The sequence below is a fragment of the Macrobrachium rosenbergii genome, chromosome 56, assembly GCF_040412425.1.
Source record: "Macrobrachium rosenbergii isolate ZJJX-2024 chromosome 56, ASM4041242v1, whole genome shotgun sequence".
NCBI lineage: Eukaryota > Metazoa > Arthropoda > Malacostraca > Decapoda > Palaemonidae > Macrobrachium > Macrobrachium rosenbergii.
In genome coordinates this window covers 22,979,043-22,998,594 of record NC_089796.1, presented here as the reverse complement: position 1 = coordinate 22,998,594, position 19,552 = coordinate 22,979,043, and the positions used below count along the sequence as shown (strand labels likewise).

Genomic DNA, 19,552 nt, shown 5'->3' with positions numbered 1-19,552 from the left:
TATTTAATCACTTGAGTACAGTGACAGCCTTCGTCATGGTTTTGGAAACTGCTTAGCCTATTGAGGAAGTTTTAAAGTTACAAGGCTGCGGAGGTGGTAGACAAATAAATAGGCGTATTTGGGTAGAATGCATTGTCTGGTAGTAACTGTACTGTAATATAGAAGTATGTGGGTGGTGTAGCAATCAGGACCTAATGTAAACTTGCTGATAACTTGGGTAAACCCAGTGTCAGTTAATTTGGACTGAATTAACATCTGTAGTAAGACACATTTTACTAAGTAAGTAGGCTATATTGTTACCTTGTTGGTTTTACATATAAGGAAAGTTTTACTCTGTAATGATAATAGTCTAGTAAAGATCAATTATAAAAAGAGCTTGTGGCTTCTGATGTAATAGGAATACTTTCGAGAACATCGAACCTACAGTATATTCATGGCCTATAATCTGACATAGCCTATGCTGTAGATGACATTAGATTAAAAAGGTAGATGAAGTGTGTTACGTACAGTAACATAGGTAAATACTGCATAAAATTAATCCTAGACTCCCCTGATGTGGTTAGTTTGCTTTATGGCTAGTGGTAATCTGACAGTATCTTTCTATTATGATGGTCACAATCATGACCACTTTGGTTAGTGTTAAGAGTAGAAGATCAAGATAGCCATAGCTTTGAGGAAAGTTCATTGCAGATCGATAGAAAATTGCAGATAGAGCTAATGTAAAGGGAGCACTAGCAAATCATGCAGATGTTTTAGTTATTTTAAAATGTAATATGCTTGTTTTTCACCTATTCCTCTCTGTGAGATTTAGCTGACATTACTATATGAGCTCTTGTTTAGGAATTGGTTGTGTTGCTCTTGCACTTGAATCCTGCTCTGTCGAGCAAGTTCTCTGAGGAGTATCTTCAACATAAATGAGTACAGTAAAATGCAAAAGCCGTAACTTAGTTGTCAGGAACTTTTCTTAAAATGTGGAAAACAAGGCCAGAGCTTATGCAGAATAATTTTGTGTATGTTGAAATTGGCAAATAGTTTGCTTTAGTATAAAAAGAAAAAACAATGATTATTGAGTCAAATGATGCAAAGTGATGGATTCTAGAATACCATTTACAGCAGTTGATCTACAGGATTTGTCTGCAAGTAAAGGTCTTCTAAAACAATGTTTAAAAATGCAATTCAACTATGACAGTGATGTACAGATATAACTGACCTACTATACTTTTTAAGTTCTGGATTCTTCTGCAGATATTATTTATGAAAAGACAAATGCACCACAGTGCCTTACAAATCATTGACTTGCAACTGTTTATCAAAATGCAGACCAACAAATTAAACAGAGAGAGAGAGAGCTCATTGTCTTTAAATGAATTTTGTTAAAATTGCAGATAAAGGAAAAACCTTGTGGTTCTTCAATAAATTGATTCAGAATTACACAGAAAGTTAATGATTGTTACACTAATATAAAAATGGAGAGATTGGACAAAAATCTGTTGGAAGTGCAGTAAATTTGATGAAACCCAAGTATCATGCCCATGTAACCATAGTGAATGAAGAAATTTAGTTCATTTAATAAACCTAATCATACATTAGATGCTGCAGAGGCCGAAGATATTAAAACTTAGAAACATGCATCAAATAATGCCCTAGATGATTTCAGTGAGGCTGATTTGCTTAAACTTTCAATGATGTAAAATCTAAAAAGACAATACACATTTCATATGACTGTGGAATTTTTGTTTATACCTGGGTTTGACATCACTTGTTTTGTAGAAGGTAGACTATGTTAGGCACAAAAACGATGTGGTCCCAGCTTTACAAAGAATAGTAGTGAATTAATCCTTCCAGATGAATTTACCAAATTCTATTAAAGGGGAACCTTTTCTACTGTATGATTCTGGATCAAGGGTAAAGCACATGATAATTTTGCTATTAGTTGTACTTTTTATATAAGTAACTTACCAAGTAATTACATGCTATTAGTTCACTTTACAGCTATGTAATTACTTGGTAAGTATATGTAAAACTTTATTTTATTATAAAAATGTAATTTTCTTATATCTCACAAGGCAGGTAACTGTATGTTATCGGTACTTTCAAAACTGTTCCCATGTTGTTTCACTAACTGTATACCTTGCATAGTGCAAAAGAAAAAGCATCACTACCGCTTGACCTTTTATCACTACCATATTAACCCGAGGAGAAACAAACGCCATTTACAACATAAAAATTTGGAACATTCATGTGCACTGTTTTCTTTGATAACTGTCTTTTGAAAAGGTAAAGCGAAAGAATTCCCAATTGCAAAATGTTAGGGCTGTTTTTTCATTTACCCAAAGAGTTTATAGTTCAGTTCAAAGGAATGGATTGCAGAGTTTAATCAAATCAGATGCAGATTTGACTTTAACTCAAATGTTGCCAGCTACAGCATTTATTTTTGTCAAAAATTTAATACAGTAGATAAATTTGAGTTGCTGTACAATAGCATTACTTCCCTCCTCAAGGAACATGGATCAGATGTAGAATTTATCTTTAGAGGCTCTTCTTGACTTGCCAAAAACAACAACCCAGTCGAAGGTGTTACAAGGTCTCCAGGTCACCATCTCACCATCTCATTACCTGTATTTGGATGTTCATCTGTTGCTTAAAGAAGGAAAAGAAGCTATCAAAGCTCAAATTTAGCAGTACAGTATCCATCCAGTCTAAGAGTTCTGCCATGATGCTTCTCAGTGCATCAAAAACTCTTGGAAAATTTCTGCTCTGAAAATATTAAGTATTATATTTGTGGAGTAGATTATAATATTTTAATTATGTATACATTTTATTTTCTTTTAAAAATTTGGTAATATATTTTAATTGCAGTTTAAGATATCAAGAAGCATATTTATTGAATAGCTTACACCTTTCTTTCCTACGTGATATACAAACCCTCGGTCCTTTATAATAGGAATTTACTTCAGCACAGCTGGAACACGGCCGTTTTAACTGTAAACAAGGTGATGAAGTATGTAGTTAACTACCGACTACGGGTGGGAGTCCCTCCCACCCAGTCAGTATATACTCGCTTTGCTTTGAGCAGCCAGCGGGGAAGGTTATGTGTTTCTTCTCCTCTCTACCTGCTGTTTGACTTTGTTTACATTTTCTTCGTTTTCTTGATATTGATAATATATGATCATAGCATGCTATAATATATGCAAATACAACTTTCTGTATTCTAATACAGTGATTCATACTGACATTTGTAAACCCTATGACTTTTATTAGCCGATGATTTGTCATACTGGTTTTAACGTTGCTAGGCAATGGGCTTAAACTAGTTTTTTCACCTCACTTACGTGTTTGGCTCTTGACGTACGTTCTCTCGGTGAGAATTTTATTCTTTCAGGGAGAATTTCATTTCTTCGCAATACGAAGGAAAGTTTGTTTTGCTGAAAATTTCTTTGACATTTGTAATGTTTAGTATTTTCAGATGTTGTAGAGTTCAGTCCTGGGAGTAAGGGTTCTCTTGCTGGCAATACTTGCAGTTTGCCCTGTATTTTGCCGATTGCTCTTTTTCTGATGCAACGGGCATGAAGCAGCTGTTGCGTGGGTTCTCACCGAACCTTTGGCTCGACTTGGAGAGAGAGAGAGAGAGAGAGAGAGAGAGAGAGAGAGAGAGAGAGAGAGAGAGAGAGAGAGAGAGAGAGAGAGAGAGAGAGAGAGAGAGCTCATCCCTCCTTCACGTTCCCGCATGGAGATGATGTAAGGGTCCCAGGACAGCAGTGGTTTTGTAGAAGTCAAAGAGGGAATCGATTCATCATCATCATCTTCGCCGCCTTTCTTGGTGCTCTCCCACGTCTTCAGACTCGGGAACGGCATTTTGGGTCTCCCCAAAACCCTGCAACATGGGAGCACCAGGTTCACGGGTTTCCTGGACTAGTATATACCTCTGCCCGTGTTTCTTTGGACACTTGGGTAGAGGGAGCAACCAACGGTTGTCCTGTACGTGCCTTGGAAGCTTGAGTGCGCAATTTTCTTAGTAGATAGAATCGTGTCACCCTGGGTACTCGGGTTTCTTCGAAGCCTCGAGTTATCTTTACCAGATTTGGGGAGTTACCTCCACGCCTGGTATACCCTTCTGCTTGAGTTTCTTCAGACACTCAAGTAGAGGGAGCAACCGATGATCGATTCACTTGTGACTCTGGAGCTCCAGGTATACGAGTCTCGAGAGCTTGGCTCCGGCCAGCCTGCAATTGCGTTTGCGTGATCGGCCCCACTTGCCCAAGCTGAGTGCTCAGGTTTGTTTGGGCTGATACCTGAGCGCTTGGCTCCGGCCAGCCCGCAATCGCGTTTGCGTGATTGGCCTGGGACTTGTATCCCTGGGTACTCGGGTTTTCTTGAAACCCCGAGTTACCCTTACTAGTATCATAGGGTTACCTCCACAGACTGGTATATCCTTCTGCTCGAGTTTCCTCGGACACTCGAGTAGCTGCTACTGCCGTTCCAGCTGTTCCTGCTGCTCCTGTTGCTCGAGCTGCCACTGCTGTTCCTGCCACCCTGGCTGCTCCTGCTACCTCAGCTGCTGCTCCTGTTCTTGCCACTCCTGCTGCCTCAGCTGCTCCTCCTGTTCTTGCCTCCTGGGTTGCTGCTGCTGCTCCTGCTACCCCAGCTGCTCCTGTGGTTCTTGCCACTCCCTTCTGGATGGGATAAACTGGCTGCCATCCTGAAGAAGATAAGAAGAAATCGATGAAGAGGGTTTGTAAGGTGTCTTCGACTTTGTCGTCTGCTGCCTCCCCCCCCTTCTCCTTCTGAGGCTCGCCGACCGAAGAAGAAGGCTGCCTCTCCTTCCCCTAAGAAGACCCGCCACAGGACTTCTAAGGCCCTATTTCCCTCCAAGGGAAGCATTGGGATCTCTTGTTGGCTTTCCTGAGCCCTTGGTCTTGAAACTGATTCGCATACCCCACTGGGGTCTTGGGTCTTGGGAGCCTTGAGTGCGTGGCCTCCCAAAGCCCAGCGCACTAAGAACCAGTTTGAAGAAGTCCACTTTCAAGACTGGTTCTGTGCCTGTCTCTTCCTGAGTTTTTTTGGACACTCGAGAGGAGACCACTCCCGTTGATCATTCAGTATGAGATTCAGGAGCGTCAGGTGCTCGGCAGAGTCGAGTCACGCCGAGTGTTCAGGATTCTGCGGAATCTCGAGCACCCAAACCAACACTAGCGAGTCCACTTCCCGCTCTGGTTCAGGCACAGAGCGAGGTAAAGTGCCGAAACATGCAGGTGTTTCGACACTTCCTGCCAGTACTGCTTCGAGTGCTCAGTCAGGTTCCCAACCTGGTGTTCGGACTCGAGGGTCCAAGCACTTGGAGATGCAGAAAGGAGGTTCCCTGTTCAGTCTCCTTCTTGCCAGGAGGTCTCGGCCTCAAAGAAGACTGGAGCACATTGAGAGGATAACGCAGGTTCATGTGAGATGGTACTCAGGCACTCGGCTTTGCAGCCCCTGATCATGTTCGTGTGATCAGCCTCACTTGCTGGAGGTAAGGCCTTTTCCCACCTGGCATTGGATGGCAAACCTGTAGGCCTGTAGGGGAGATCAACTGCTCACCACCATCTTAGTGATATATAGGAAAAAGAAGTTGAATCATCGTCTTAGTTCTTCGTCTGCTGCCGCCTCTTCACCTTCTTTGAGTGCTTGCCCAAAAAAGACAGAGGGATCTCTCATTAGCTCACCCGAGTCGCTGGATTTGGGGACTGTGTCATATACCTCATCGAGGTATTGTGATTTGGGAGCTTGAGTGCGTGGGTCTCTTAAGTTCTGCGCTCTTGGAACCAGTTCTGAGAAGTCTTCTTCCGAGGCTGGTGTTGTGCCTGCCTCTTCCCAGAGTTCTTTGGATACTCAGGCTCCCATGGATTGTCCTGGACATGATTTGGGAGCTTTGAGTCTCTCTGGGTGCTCGGGTTTTGCCAAACCTTGAGTTCCCAAACCAGTACTGGAGAGTCTGCTCCCCAGTCTGGTTCAGTCACAGTTTGAGAGAAGGTGTCAAAGCATTCAGATGCTTCTTCACCTCCTACCTGTACTACTTCAGGTAGTTGGCCAGGTTCCCGACCAAGTGCTCCCGTCTCGAGGGTTTGAGCACTCAGAGATGTAACAAGGAGGTACCCTGCTCAGTCTTCTATCAAGGAGGCTTTGGCCTCGTAAAGACTGGGGCACTTTGTAGGTGCAGACATAGGTGCAGACATAGCTTAAGACATCAGTATCCTCAGTTCGGGGTTACCTGGCTGATTACCCTCTAATCATAATTTGTATTTCCGAATACATATCAGTCTTGTTTTGGGAATAGGTGACGACTTCTCTACTTGGCGGGACTGGGCAGTCTAGTTCAAGTTTGAGAAGCTCAACTTCACACTTGAGCAGAACACTTAGTGTCCTGTCATGCTGATATTTCGGTCTCAGTCCCATATCTGCATGTTCAGAGAAAAGTTCAGTTATTCCTGTTACTAAGAAATAGACGGCCCAAGAGTAACAAGTTGTCCCCGTTCACTTGTCGCCTTTGGGGAACCAGGCCTTCGGGAACGGCCTTCTCTTTGTTCCCTTCAGTGGATATTTCAGGAATTTTTGTCTCCAATAATGGACTCCTTATTCCTTTTCATTCCTTTGGGAAGGAAATAAATTAAGGATTCTTGTCTCCAATAAGGGACTCCCTATTCCTTTCCATTCCTTTGGGAAGGAAAGGAATTGGGAACTATCTGGTGACTAGACGACAGGGACTTTGTTGGAGCTCTCTGCACACTCCACCTCCCACCATGCCCCTGTTCATAGGTACATTGACTGAGGGAGGACTCTACATCAATTTTTGAAATTCAGGACAGCTTTCTTAGCTCTTCCAGAGTTTCAGGATCTTGGTAAACTTTCCTGTGGTGCGGATGAGTGTCAGTACCTCCCTTCACTGCAAGAGTAACTTCTGTCAACAAAAAAGGGGGGCGGGGGACAGGTTTCCCTCCAACTCTATGGGTTGATGCAAGTATATGAGTGGGCGGCTGCACACTCAGCAGAGCTGTTAGCCAGGTACATCCTGGGGATTCAGAACGTAACAGCAGTCAAACTCATCACCGATGTCAGGTGACAGGGATTTGGCCCTCTTCCCCAGACATTACAAAGATTTCCCAGTCTTTGGAGCCTCCCAACGATAATAGGCAACAAAAGCTTCAGTGTACTGTTCTGTTGTTCCACTTTCATGGTCGTCGGTAGAAACATCTCCCAGCCCATGGAACAATTTTCAAGCTTCTGAAGAGGCAAGGGATCTCTCAGTTGCTACTCCCTGTCTACGGACGTGGGAATTTTGGATTCTTTGGATACATGTGTCACCAGAGGTACACTGTTCTTCCGGATACCTGTGTTGCCAGAGGTACACGGGGGCTCCAACAGGACCCTCGTGTCATCATTTTCGGCCTTGGGATCTTTTCCCCAGGCAGGTGGGGTTCTTCCACAACTGCACAGGGTTCCACGGACTCCCGTGGCACCAGTAAGGTCCCTGGTCTACGGACCTGTGCCCTACAAGAGAGAATGAGGGTCCAACGCTTAAGTGGGGCCTCACCCCCGGCATGTTCTTGCATAGGAATGGTGCCAGGGTCCCAGGCAGGTGATGCAAGCCTTTAGGCAAGCTCACCTGGTAAGTTTGTCCTGAAACTCATAGCAAGACTTTAGAGTCACTTTCAGTCCCATTTTGGACTGGTTAGTAGCATTCGTACAAGGTACTACTGTTTACAGTTAGAGTGCCTCGGTACTATCTTCAAGAGGACTCGACATCTCAAGCCTGAGTGTTGGTGACTCTTCTTTAGTACTTTTTTGACTAAGAAAGAAGGGTTCAAACAAGTTTCTTTCCAGCCTCGTGAAGCTATCGAACGAGTGTTCTCGACAGCCAACATGTGGCTAGGAGTTCATTCCAAGGACCTCACAAGGATAGGGACATTGGTTCATCTTTCGCACTCCGGAAGAACCTGTTGGTTTTTCAGGTAGTAAGACAGAAATTGGCGTAGGCTGGCCACTCTCATATCTTTCTACCTTCAGGATGATGCCCACGGGTCTTGGGACTTCTTTTTCTTGAGCCCTGTGGTGGCTGCTCAACAAGTTGTGTAGCTTGCTCAGATCCCATTGCGGACACTTTGCATCTCGCCTAAGGTGTTAGGTGGGAAAGAGCAAATGTGTGGGGGACTGGCTCCCTCCCTTCTTTCTTTCTCTCTCCTTGCTAGCAGAGAGAGTTAAGTTGCCATCCGTCACTTGCTGGTCGGGTGGGTCATGCAGGTGAGCCTAAGTAACTGAGCACCCTGTTTATAATCTTAGTGAGATTAATAGATGCAAGTCCTCCCCTATCTCTAGCAAGGGGAGAGAGAGTGGCTGACGATAAAACAAACCCATTGGTCATCTTAGTTTTATTGTCTATGTCGCTCTGGGTTCATCAAAGCCTTTTTCAAAGCAATGTTGCTACACACACACATTAATTTGAAAGGTCCAGAAGTCTGACAATTGAACACACAGTCATTCACAGTTCTGTTCAATTCATCAGAGGCTGGTCTCCTTCCATTGCTCTTATATGACTAGGAAGGAGTCCCAGTCAGTTCAGAAGCTTACCTCCCTCCAAGAAGTAAGTCTTCTTGTTGTAAAGGACTGAGGGTTTGTATATCGTGTAGGAACATATCACAAATTTTAAAAGTAATTTGTATTTTTCCTAACTATACAAACTACAAACCTGAGGTCCTTTACAATATATGCCACCTCAGCCACCCCTCATTCTGCTTCCTGGGCCAAAAGACAAAGTGAGTACAGTACAGTATATACCGACTGGGTGGGAGGGACCCCCACCTGTAGTCTGTAGTTTAACTCGTACTTCATCACCTTGTTTAAAGTTGAAACAGCTGTGTTCCAGCTGTGCTGAAGTAAATTCCTATTGTGAAGGACCTCAGGTTTGTACAGTTAGGAAAAAATACAAATTACTTTCAAAATTTGTGATTTTTAAATGCCCAACACATACTTAACAATGCCATCATAGTTATTACTAACAGAATTTTTGAGTCTCGTAAACATAACAGTTCCTCCAACACGCTTGTTCTGTCGTCTGTCCAAATACGGTACAGTATTTTGTAGTACCCCTGAATATCATATACAAAATACCTTATAGTAGAATATATAATATGCAGAGCCACATTTGCAATCTGTATACAGTACTGTAAATAGATCCAAATCTTCCTCGTGTAGAATTTGCTGCAATATCTTCCAGTGAAAGTTACCAGTTTTCATTACCCAGTAATGCATCTGTTTTCTTGCCAGAATTTATCAGCAGTATGATCAGCAATCAAAATTTTCAGTGACTTTAGAAGTGCTTTAAAAGCCCTTCAAACAAACTCAAGTTTTTTGTTCTAAAATTATATGAAGAATGTATAAATGTTGAACTATGCTGGGTCATGGCTCAAGTAGGTATTACAGGAAATGAGGATGCTGCAAAGGTGGCCAATGCTGTACTGTAATTGATATAAATTGATATAATATACCTGCTTCTGTCACCGATTTGTTCTCACGTCTTAAAACTTTTATTGTTAGTAAATTGCAGGAATTGTTTGATAATGAACTAAATAAATTAAAATGGTAAACCACCTGTTGGACTGTGGTGATATTTTAACCGGCTGTTGGACTGTGGTGATCTTCATTCCAGAAAAGAACTCCACAATGTAATATCAAATCTTCAAATTGGTCACTCATCTGATCTACAGGGAATTTGATCATGAACTTACATGACCCAATCCCGACACTACAGATGCTAAATATTATGTTCTGGATAATCATCCACCTACCAAAAGTTCATTAGTATATAGTTTTTTGTTTATATTCTAAAGAAATTTTACATTAATTCCATTTTCCCTATACTCTGATATTTTCATTTTTGCATGCCAGAAATTTGACTGCATAAAGTGGAAAAATATTTTCCACACTGGAGAGAAGACATGTATTAGAGTTATTCGTGACTGTGCTCAAATTTTCAAACTGGTTTTATACTTGAGCATTACACGTTTTATAACGACTATTTTTCTGTTCTTGCATTTTATTCTGATAATGAATTTGATGTCATCTTTACTGTGCCTTCTGATTTGAATCCTTTATCAAGAAAAAGGATGAAGAGTATCCAGTAATTCAGAGTTACTATTTTCAGAGGTTCTGTTTCTTCTCCATGAGTCATATAATTGAATGGGTTGAACTTCATCTACATACTTCACCTCAACTCTGGTGTATTGACAAATTAATCTTGAATAATAGATAATAAAAATGCAGTGTGTTGTGGATCAGTTTGCTAAAGAAGTTGAGGACTTCAGCTCTCAGTATGGGAGTGATGGCTCCATATCATATGTTGCTAATAATGTAGTTGGCAAGCCTACATTGTATCCTCAGTATGGGGACTTTTCATCGGCCTACTGCATGGTGAGTACTGTAGTTATGTAATCTGTAATACCTTTACAGATATTTCTGCAATGATGAGCTATAACACACAAACTTAATTATAACCTGCTACATATTCTATAAATGCAAAAAACATTGTCAGCCATGTGAACTTTTTGAGCACAGGACATTTAATCTTATTTTTTTCATGAGTAGTGTCTAGTTTCCAAGGAAAGTCATTCTTTCCATATTGTTAAATTTGTAAGCTAAATCTTGAAAGTTTCCACCAAAGAATGTAGAAGACTTGCCCATAAATTCATGTGAATTTAACTAAAAGTTATGTATCGTAAGTGACTGGAAGTACTCCTTGCGTCTTCAATATGGATTACATGGTCACTATTTGTAGAATTTTTTTGTTAAATGTAAATTGCTTTAATTAGAAGCCGGTTATTTAATATGTACTATATTTTATTTTTAAACATTTTTTTGGAATACCTACTGTTTTCAGTTTTTATTTCTGTAGTTGTGTAGCAAATAGTCATTGGTAAATGTAACTGGAAAGTTCAAGGTATGTAAACTTTTTCTTTGACTTTCAAGTGAAATTCTGACGATGGTGGACAAAATGTTGTGCACAATATTATCCATAGATGGTTACAACTTCCCTCCCCTACCTCCTAGCTGTGATTTTATCGGTTAGTGTCCTGTGTACTATTTCTGTATACTATAGTTTGTCGACTGGTTTGTGTGTGTTTAGGCATAGGTATTATGGTTTTGGACATGATGAAAGATTTCAGTTCATTAATTTGAGGCACTGTAGTACAGCTGTAATGCTTTCTAGCTAAAAGACAAATGCCCTACATGTGGTATCTTCAGATCATGTTAAAATCATCCTGTAGGGGAATACCTCTTACAGTCTTCTTTTCAAGGCACGCCATAGATAGGCTAAAGAGTTTTATGATGTCACTTCAGCCCCCAGTTGCATTGCTTTGTGCCATTCATCAGGTCTCTTTTGTTTCTCTTCACATAGTTACCCAGCTGCTTTAACTTTACTTGCACCAAAATTCACCTTTCAAGCAATAACAAATCTGAGCAGGCCTGTGAGAACCTAGAAATGAAATGCAATAGTCTCATTCAAGTACTTAATAATGTGAAAAGCAACTGCAAAAGTGAAAATGTGTGTGTGTTGCCAGGTCTCATGCCAAGACAGATTAGGTGTCAGTGTGGCTTATCTACCAGGATTTGTGGCTAAGACACAGACAACTTCCCCTTGCCCTGTGCCTAGTCAGGGTTGCCTTAAAGTCAGGTTGGATGTTCATGCAATTTTAAACATAGCAACGTGGAAGTCCCCCTTTTACCTTTCTGAAATTTTATACAGACTTAGTACATGAATATGGGGTCATGATCACTTGGCCTTAAAACACAGTAGGTTAAGTTTGTCTCAACCTGGGAAAGGGGGCCTTATTTTGGGCTAAGTACTGTACAGTTTGTCTTGGCCCTTACCTACAACTGTTCCATTGGGGGTCCAGTACTGTCTGTAAGGATTGTTGGAATTGCACTAAAAGGATTAAGCCTGATGTGAAGGTTCTGTGCTTAGTGATTTGGAAACTGGAGCTTCCAGAGAGTAGGAATGTAATGTCCTTTTCATTAGGTCTTTGGTTAAGGTCTTTCATGCTAATTTCTATCCATTAAGGTAAGCCACTGGACACATGAGCAATGGCTACAACTTTTAAAATATGGAGAGAACTTATCCTTGGATAAGATATTGAAGTTGCTAAGTGCCATGGTAATCATGCATTTGCTCTGGTTTATTTTCATGGTGCGGAGATTAAATATGATTATTGCAGAGTGTTAACTCCCCTGGTTTGTGCAGGGGATATTATGTCTAGAATCAGTAGGTAGCTTTTTTTGGTCCACTGCTTTTTAAACCTGGTTGTAGTTTTTGGGAAGCTTGGAGGTACAGTACTGCCTTGAGTTTTAGAAGTACAGTACTGTATACAGGTACCTTATTGTACATATGTACTTGTTAGTTATCCATCATTGGCTTTGCAGGGTTTTGGCGCAGAAACCCTACCCCTCCTTCTGTTGAAGAGGAGGCACCTTCCAAAGAGACCTCAGCTATCTTCATGGTGAGGATCTTGTACCTCGGTGACAATCCTCCTAAAGTGGCAGTAATAGCCTATGAATTGAATTCACTGGGTAAAACAAACACTTGCTTTGTACAAAATATTTTGTTACTAAGTAGCCTTTAAATGGTTGGTTGATTTCTAATTTGCCCGCCATTTTTTCCAAATGTGGGAATCGTGGGAATCAGCTGTATAATGGAGAGATAAGGTTCATTTCAAAAATATAGATACTTGATTCAAGATTTATTTTTTAAATACATTTCCATTATATAAATTGCCCTCCCTACCTCCCCACATTCAAAGTGGACGGAGGTAAACTGACTGGCTACGAGTGTTTGTACCTATCGGTCCCCTGGTGGGGGTTGGGGGAAGTAGATGGATAGAAGATGGATACTCATAGGAAACCAAGTGTTTTGGTTTTTTTGTTTCAATCTGTTGAACTACTGCTGGTGTGGAAGTAAGTATTTAAAAAATAAATCTTTAAGTATTTGTACTGTATATTAGTTTGACTAGACCACTGAGTCTCATTCATAGGCTCTAGGGCTATTCCAAAGGGTTTAGTTTTGAGTGTATCAGGCAGAAGGCCAGTGAACCATGCAAGGGACACTGTGTTGTGTTTGAAACCCTCCAAATGGGATCAAGTGCATATGTAAGTGTTACAGTGCACCGTGTTTTCAGTAGTTGTACTCATTTTCACATTTACTCGTATATGCTTGTGATTTTATTTACATTTTATCATGTTGACCTGATATAATAAATGATCTTTTTGGTGTGTAATAAGTTTTAGCAGCATGAGAGGATATTATATACTTTTGCCTCATAGTTCTCACGTTCATCAAAATCAGATTGCTGGCCTTAGTGAGTAAAAATAACCTAATCCCTTGTAAGTAGATAATGGGCATTGGTGGAAGGGAAGCCAAAGAAGTGTATTCTTGATGTCATATTCCTCTTGTTTCCAGGAAGTTAGTGTACTCTGTTAATGTTATTTCTTGGAAAGCGGTACAGAAATATAGGTGTTTTTTATGAATGTGTTATTTCCTACAAAGTGTGAGGTATACAAGATTTAGGTTTTTATGCAGTACATTCATATTTGAAGGGTTTACTTTGTCCTTAGTAGACAAGTCTGTCTTAATTTTGACAGAATTTTCATCATTTTCTTAACTGAATTTTGTTTTAAGAAACTGTAATCTATTGAGACATCTTTATGGTCTTGAAGTTTTAGGAACAACATCCTTTGGGCAAGAAGTGTGAATAAATTTCTCCATAAGAAAATAAAGTATGATTGAAGCCCTTTGAGGTTGAGTTTTGTGTATCAAATTACTCTATTTATATAGCACTAGGCCATGTTTTTTAATTTTGTTTTGAATTGTAATTTTCACCTATAATAATCCTAACAAGTATTTATCAGAGATTGAATAAGAGAAGGTGGGTTTTCAGTTTTACTATTTTGTTATGATATCTTTTACATTCGTGTATCGACTTATATAGGTGTTCCTTTTGTTTTCAGATGTAAGATACGAATGTGCAGTTTATCCCATCCGAGTTGATATTTATGAGACCTACAATCCTGGGAGTGTAGTACGTGTATGGGGATCTCTAGAGGGCCAAGGTTGGGTGCTGCTTTGGTCAGGAGAGCCCCAGCTTGGGTTGAAAGCAGCAGCTCGGATATTCTCTCCTCCTATCTCTCAGCCTCACCGACTTATGAAGTGAGAAGTTCCTGATTGTGTCAGGACATATTTTTTTTACAGTACATATATGCAGTATAATGTATATTTATACAGTATACAGCCTTCCTCACGCATTTCTGCAAAGTCATTTATATTTTAGTTTCCTTCCTCTCTCTCTCCGAACATGAATTGGAAAAAAAAGAACACTGAATGCTTATACTCCTTCATTCATTTTTCAGTATTTTGCGTGTTGAGTTTGACCATCGACAGCATAACTACTACCCAGCCTTGGATGCTGTTTTACTCGTAGGATCAACTCATTCAGGCAGCAAATCTGTTTCAGAGCTTAGAGAATCTATCTTCAGTCAGATTATGAAACTGGGAATCCATACTGCAACAATGTAAGACATTCGGCTATTTTCCAGTTTCTTTAGAGATAAGTATTGAATATATAATTTGTATGTCTGCTGCACAGTATATCTATTACAAGTGCTTCCATTGTTGTTATGGTCAAATACATTAATTTTCCTTTAAAAATAAATGGGACCAGAAGTTTTTTAATTGTGAGCATTTAAATTTTTGGAGTACACCACTAACAAAAGTTTAGGGAATTAGAAATGCATGTTGTTAATCGTTGTTTTCTAAACAACTCCAAAGAAACATCAGAGGTGCAGCGAGATGTTATTGTAAACATTAAATATAAATTTAGAAATATTGCTACTCCATAGATAATACCAGATGTTTAAAATTTATACAGTACATTGTAATTACATAATTGTCTTCTTGTAGACTTAAATGACTCAGCTCAGTTGTCTGGTTGAACTACCTAATAATAATACACTATAGGCACTCCTTACTAATGAGTAACTGTTAAAATGTAAGTGTTTCAGTTTTGATCAGTAGGGAAATTGAACATTTCAGATAGAACGAGAGATGTAAATTTAGGGAAAGCAAAGAAAATAATGGAGTTTTGCATTTTACATCAGAGTTTTGACAGCATTCCCAGCTAATACCTTGTTCCCCAAGGATACTATATTTATGGCCTGTAAAAAGATGTCCACAGAAAGATAGTTTAACAAGGTCTTGTTGAGCTTGTGTAAAGCTTGTAACAAGTGAACTTACACATCCTACTGGAATGTAGTTGGACATTATTTCTGGGTTTGAAGAACACTTTATTTGCACATGCCTGTTGCTGTAATATTCCAAAATATTGTTGCTTTTTTCTTAACTTGGAGGGATACAAGTTTCCGCCTCAGCCAAATGCATTGTTCTTATGGTTTAACCAGACCACCAAGATCAGTGTTTACCCTCTCCTAAGGCTGCTCAAATAGCTGTTAGTAAACAAGGCTTGGGAATTTAGGTAGTTAAACAGCCATTTGGATGGAGAGTTAAGTGAACAAAAGAAAAAATGTGCATTAAGTGAACAAAAGAAAAAACGTGCAAGATTTATAACAGCTTGGAGCCAAAGCACTTTTATGATATAGTAGTAGTCTTCTGTTATCATAGTGTTGGCAGAATTTTGATGTTATACTTTGGACTGGTGTTTATGTATGTTTTTATAAAGATTGGGTCAGAACAGCAACCTCCGTCAGTACAATAATTCTTATACCTATTAATTATTTTTTTGTAGGTTGAACATTTATTATTAATAAGATTCAATGCCCATCATCATTTATATCAGTGTTATTTGATGAGATGAGATCAGATGTGTGATTGCAGCAATACCTATTAAGAAGTCTCTGTACAATAGTGTTTTAACAAATGTTATTATTGTAAAGAGCAGTTATAACATGTTCATCTGAATGTATAAATGTTGAAATTCTGAATAAGTAATAGAAATTTACTTCTACAGATCAGAAGAAGATATTCTTGCTGGAGTACAGTTTCTGCTGTCTGAAGAGAATCTGAAGAAATTAATGGAGGATGATCATGGAGAAGTAGATGATGATGATGAGGAAGGCTGCGAGACCCTTTTAAGAGAAGAAAAAGCTGACATTGGTCACAGGGAAAAAGAAAAGAAATGTGATCTAATTGAAGATCAGCTGGAGTCTCTTGATATAAGGACCTGTGGAGGTTATTTTGATATGTTGCCTGTAAGTCAGTGGAATATTGTACTGCTTTTTGTGAAAAGTAGATACATTGCACTTGCCAAGTGATGCTGTCTGGAGTAGATGATAGAAGTTTTAAGTTATGTTGTTTGTAGGTGAGAGATTGGAATTATGAACATGGCAATTTCTGCAGATGATGTATGGATATTATGTGTTACATTGTTATGCAGAAATAAACATTTAGGATTTAGGTGTGGTTCATCTATCAGACGAGGAATTAAAATTTTTTTCTCTGTAGAAGGTGAGCATTGTAGTTTGTTAGTGATTTAAGTACATCGTTGCTCAATGATATGGCATTATTCTTTCAGTCTAATTTAGTACATATCGCTGGATCCCTTTCCTTGCTTGCTTTTACTGACTGCATTTTCTTTCTGCATAAACTTATTTTCTACACACTTTAAAAATGCTGGCCACAGCTCTTGGCACAATGAGCAGTAGTTACTCAGTGCTGGCTGAGTTTCTCAACTTGGGGAAGGACCTCACTTTCATACCAGATTCATCCTTTACTTTTTGTCTCAGTATTTTATTTTTTTTTATCTTCCATGAATTTTTACAGCATGGTTAGACGGTGTTTGATTTGCTTGTAAAATTTAGTTTTGGATGAACTACTAATTGATCAGAATAAATTTCGTTTTTTTATATATATTAGATTAATACTTAGTTTTTCTGATAGTAGGATTACATGGAGTAGGATTATCATATATTTTAAGTGACAGCTCTCTATATTGTAATTTAATAGTACAAGTTATACTCGACAAGCATGCCATCTTAAAGTTACTACCTTGGGAATTTTGTCTCAGTCTCATTCTTCATTAGTAGCAAGATTTCTCGCCTTTGAGTAGAAAGTAGTTACAGAACTTTCATAGCAGTCTTTGGCAACATATCACTGTGATGTGTACAGCAATACTTTGAATTTACGCAAGGTTAGGTTCCAGAAACCCTCATGTAAGGTCGAGTATTCGCGTAAGTTTGGTACAGTCACTAAAAATACTAATACATACAGGAAAGCTTATTTCTGGAGTTTAAACCCTAATTATGACAAAATCATGTTCTCAGAGCACTTTAATTTCATTTAAAAGTTAGCCTAATACCATACTGTAATTCCAGTGTATAGGGGGGGAGAGAGAGATGGGGTTGTCCTTAAGTTAAGTATCAAGAGTGAAATTATTCATGAATTATCACGGAGACAGAAAGAATAATGTGAGAGAGAGAGAGAGAGAGAGAGAGAGAGAGAGAGAGAGAGAGAGAGAGAGAGAGAGAGAGAGAGAGAGAGAGAGAGAGAGAGCAACATTTTCTACTTTTGTGGTCAGTATGTCATGATAATTGACGGTTAGGTCCCCCCCCCACCTGTTGCTCTGAAGGATCAGAGAAAAGACTGGGGAAGCTATTTGATTCTTTTAAAATTCACTATAGAAATGAAAAAAATTTTTATTACAGCATGGAAAATATTAAATAATTAATAACAAAGTAAGTCATGTTTATCTATAAAACTACAGTATACAGAACAAATAAACATAAGTAAACCCTCCATACTCGCATTCTCACGATTTGCGAACTCCCAATTCGTGGGATTTTCTGTGGAACATATCTGTAAATTATTTGCAAAAAATTTGGCAATTCATGAACTTTTTCATTGAGAAATATTCACTAATTAGTGAATTTTGATGTTATTTTCATGACTAAATACATTTTTTATAAAAAATGATGTACAAATTTTCAAATATTATTAAGAGTAAAATTATAATAATAATAATAATAATAATAATAATAGGTCTTATTAAAAGGTTGATTGTATTATGGAAATTTATCTTATACAGTGTCTTTCTATTTTCATATATGATTTGCTGGCTCAGCGATGTTAGTCAGCAACTGGCTGATATTCATATTGGAAAGTAGTGTGTGGAATCTGAAGTGCTTTTATTGAAATATCAGTGAAATCCTTCGTTGTCTGGATTCAGGTTCTATTTCAGGTACCATCGACATGTTTCACCAGCTCGTTGCTCATCCTTTGGGCGTGAAGAAGATCTGGAGAGAGACAAAAGGCGCTGGGTCGGTATTTATGGGGGTCTTGATCGTTTCTGAATTATGATTAGCTTCCGGGCAGGTCATTCGGTGGAGCCTTCTCTCCCATGTTGATGTTCAGGGCTTGTCTTGTTTAAGAAGCAGCATTGTAGTACTGGGGTTGAAATGAGATTTTTAGACCTCAGATGCCGAATTTGATTGAAAAGCTTTGTACGCTATGGGGTGCGCTGGTGCAGGTCCTGTGGCTATGGGGAGGAGAAAGGTTTCCTGTAATGTTAGGACTTTGTTTTCTCCTTCCCAATGTGCAATGCTTCCAAGAAGCTGCAATGTCGTGATAGTTCTGGTCAATTACTATGACCAGGACCATCATAACCAGAGAATAGCAAGAAAGACATAATCACGGACATGGAAATAATTGATGATCTATCGACCATTGACCGCCGCGCACTCTTGAAGATTGTGTACATTGGGAAGGAGAAAAGCCAACTCAGCATTACTTCAGGAAAACTTTTCTCCTCCCATGGCTGCCAGGAGACCTGCACCGAAAGTGACCCCCATAATGAACGAGCGAATCAAAATTTGGCATCTGAGGATCGAAATTCTCCCATTCATCCCCAGCACTACAATGCCGCTTGCACACAAGACGAGCCCTGAACATCAACATAGGAGAGACTGCTCCGCCCAAGATGACTTGGCCTGGGCAGCCAATCATAATTCAGCACCGATCAAGACCCCCCACAAATACCAACCCAAGCACTTTGTTTCTCCAGATCATCTTCAACCACATCCAGAGGATGAGCAACGAGCTGGTCGAAACATGTCGACGATACCTGAAACAGAACCTGAATTCAGACGACGAAGGATTTCTGATTGGATATTTCAATAAAAGACTTCCCGTATTCCACACACTATCCTTTTTCCAATATGAATGTCGCCATTGCTGACTAACATCGCTGAGCTGAGCAGCTAATCATAAGGAAAATAGAAAAGACACTGTATAAGATAAATTCGCATAATACAGCCAACCTTTTTAATAAGACCTGTTTAAAAGAGGGTCTAATCCCTTCAAATAATGATAATAATAATATGTAACTGTAAGATTAAATAATATGTAATATTATGAAATAATATGGAACTCAAAGAGAAAAAGATAGTAGGAAACTGGTTTCCTCCCCTCCATTCAGGGGACCCGTTTATCTCTCTTTCTCCTTTCCTATCGCAGTTCTGTCTTTCT

At 39.4% G+C, this 19,552-nt stretch overlaps 1 protein-coding gene across 5 annotated transcripts in view; it reads left to right on the top strand.

Moving 5' to 3' along the window:
• Positions 1-19,552, top strand: part of Fbxl4 (F box and leucine-rich-repeat gene 4) — a 45,427-nt gene that overhangs the window by 6,725 nt on the left and 19,150 nt on the right. For 4 of the 5 annotated variants that reach the window (XM_067101287.1, XM_067101290.1, XM_067101285.1 and 1 more), the window contains exons 2-6: positions 10,175-10,440; positions 10,996-11,090; positions 14,029-14,227; positions 14,428-14,589; positions 16,041-16,281. In XM_067101287.1, coding sequence (XP_066957388.1) covers positions 10,412-10,440; positions 10,996-11,090; positions 14,029-14,227; positions 14,428-14,589; positions 16,041-16,281 — 726 coding nt within the window. In that variant the 5' untranslated portion in view covers positions 10,175-10,411. Of the gene's footprint in view, positions 1-10,151; positions 10,441-10,995; positions 11,091-14,028; positions 14,228-14,427; positions 14,590-16,040; positions 16,282-19,552 lie in introns of all 5 variants that reach the window. The other variant, XM_067101289.1, reaches the window with a different exon arrangement.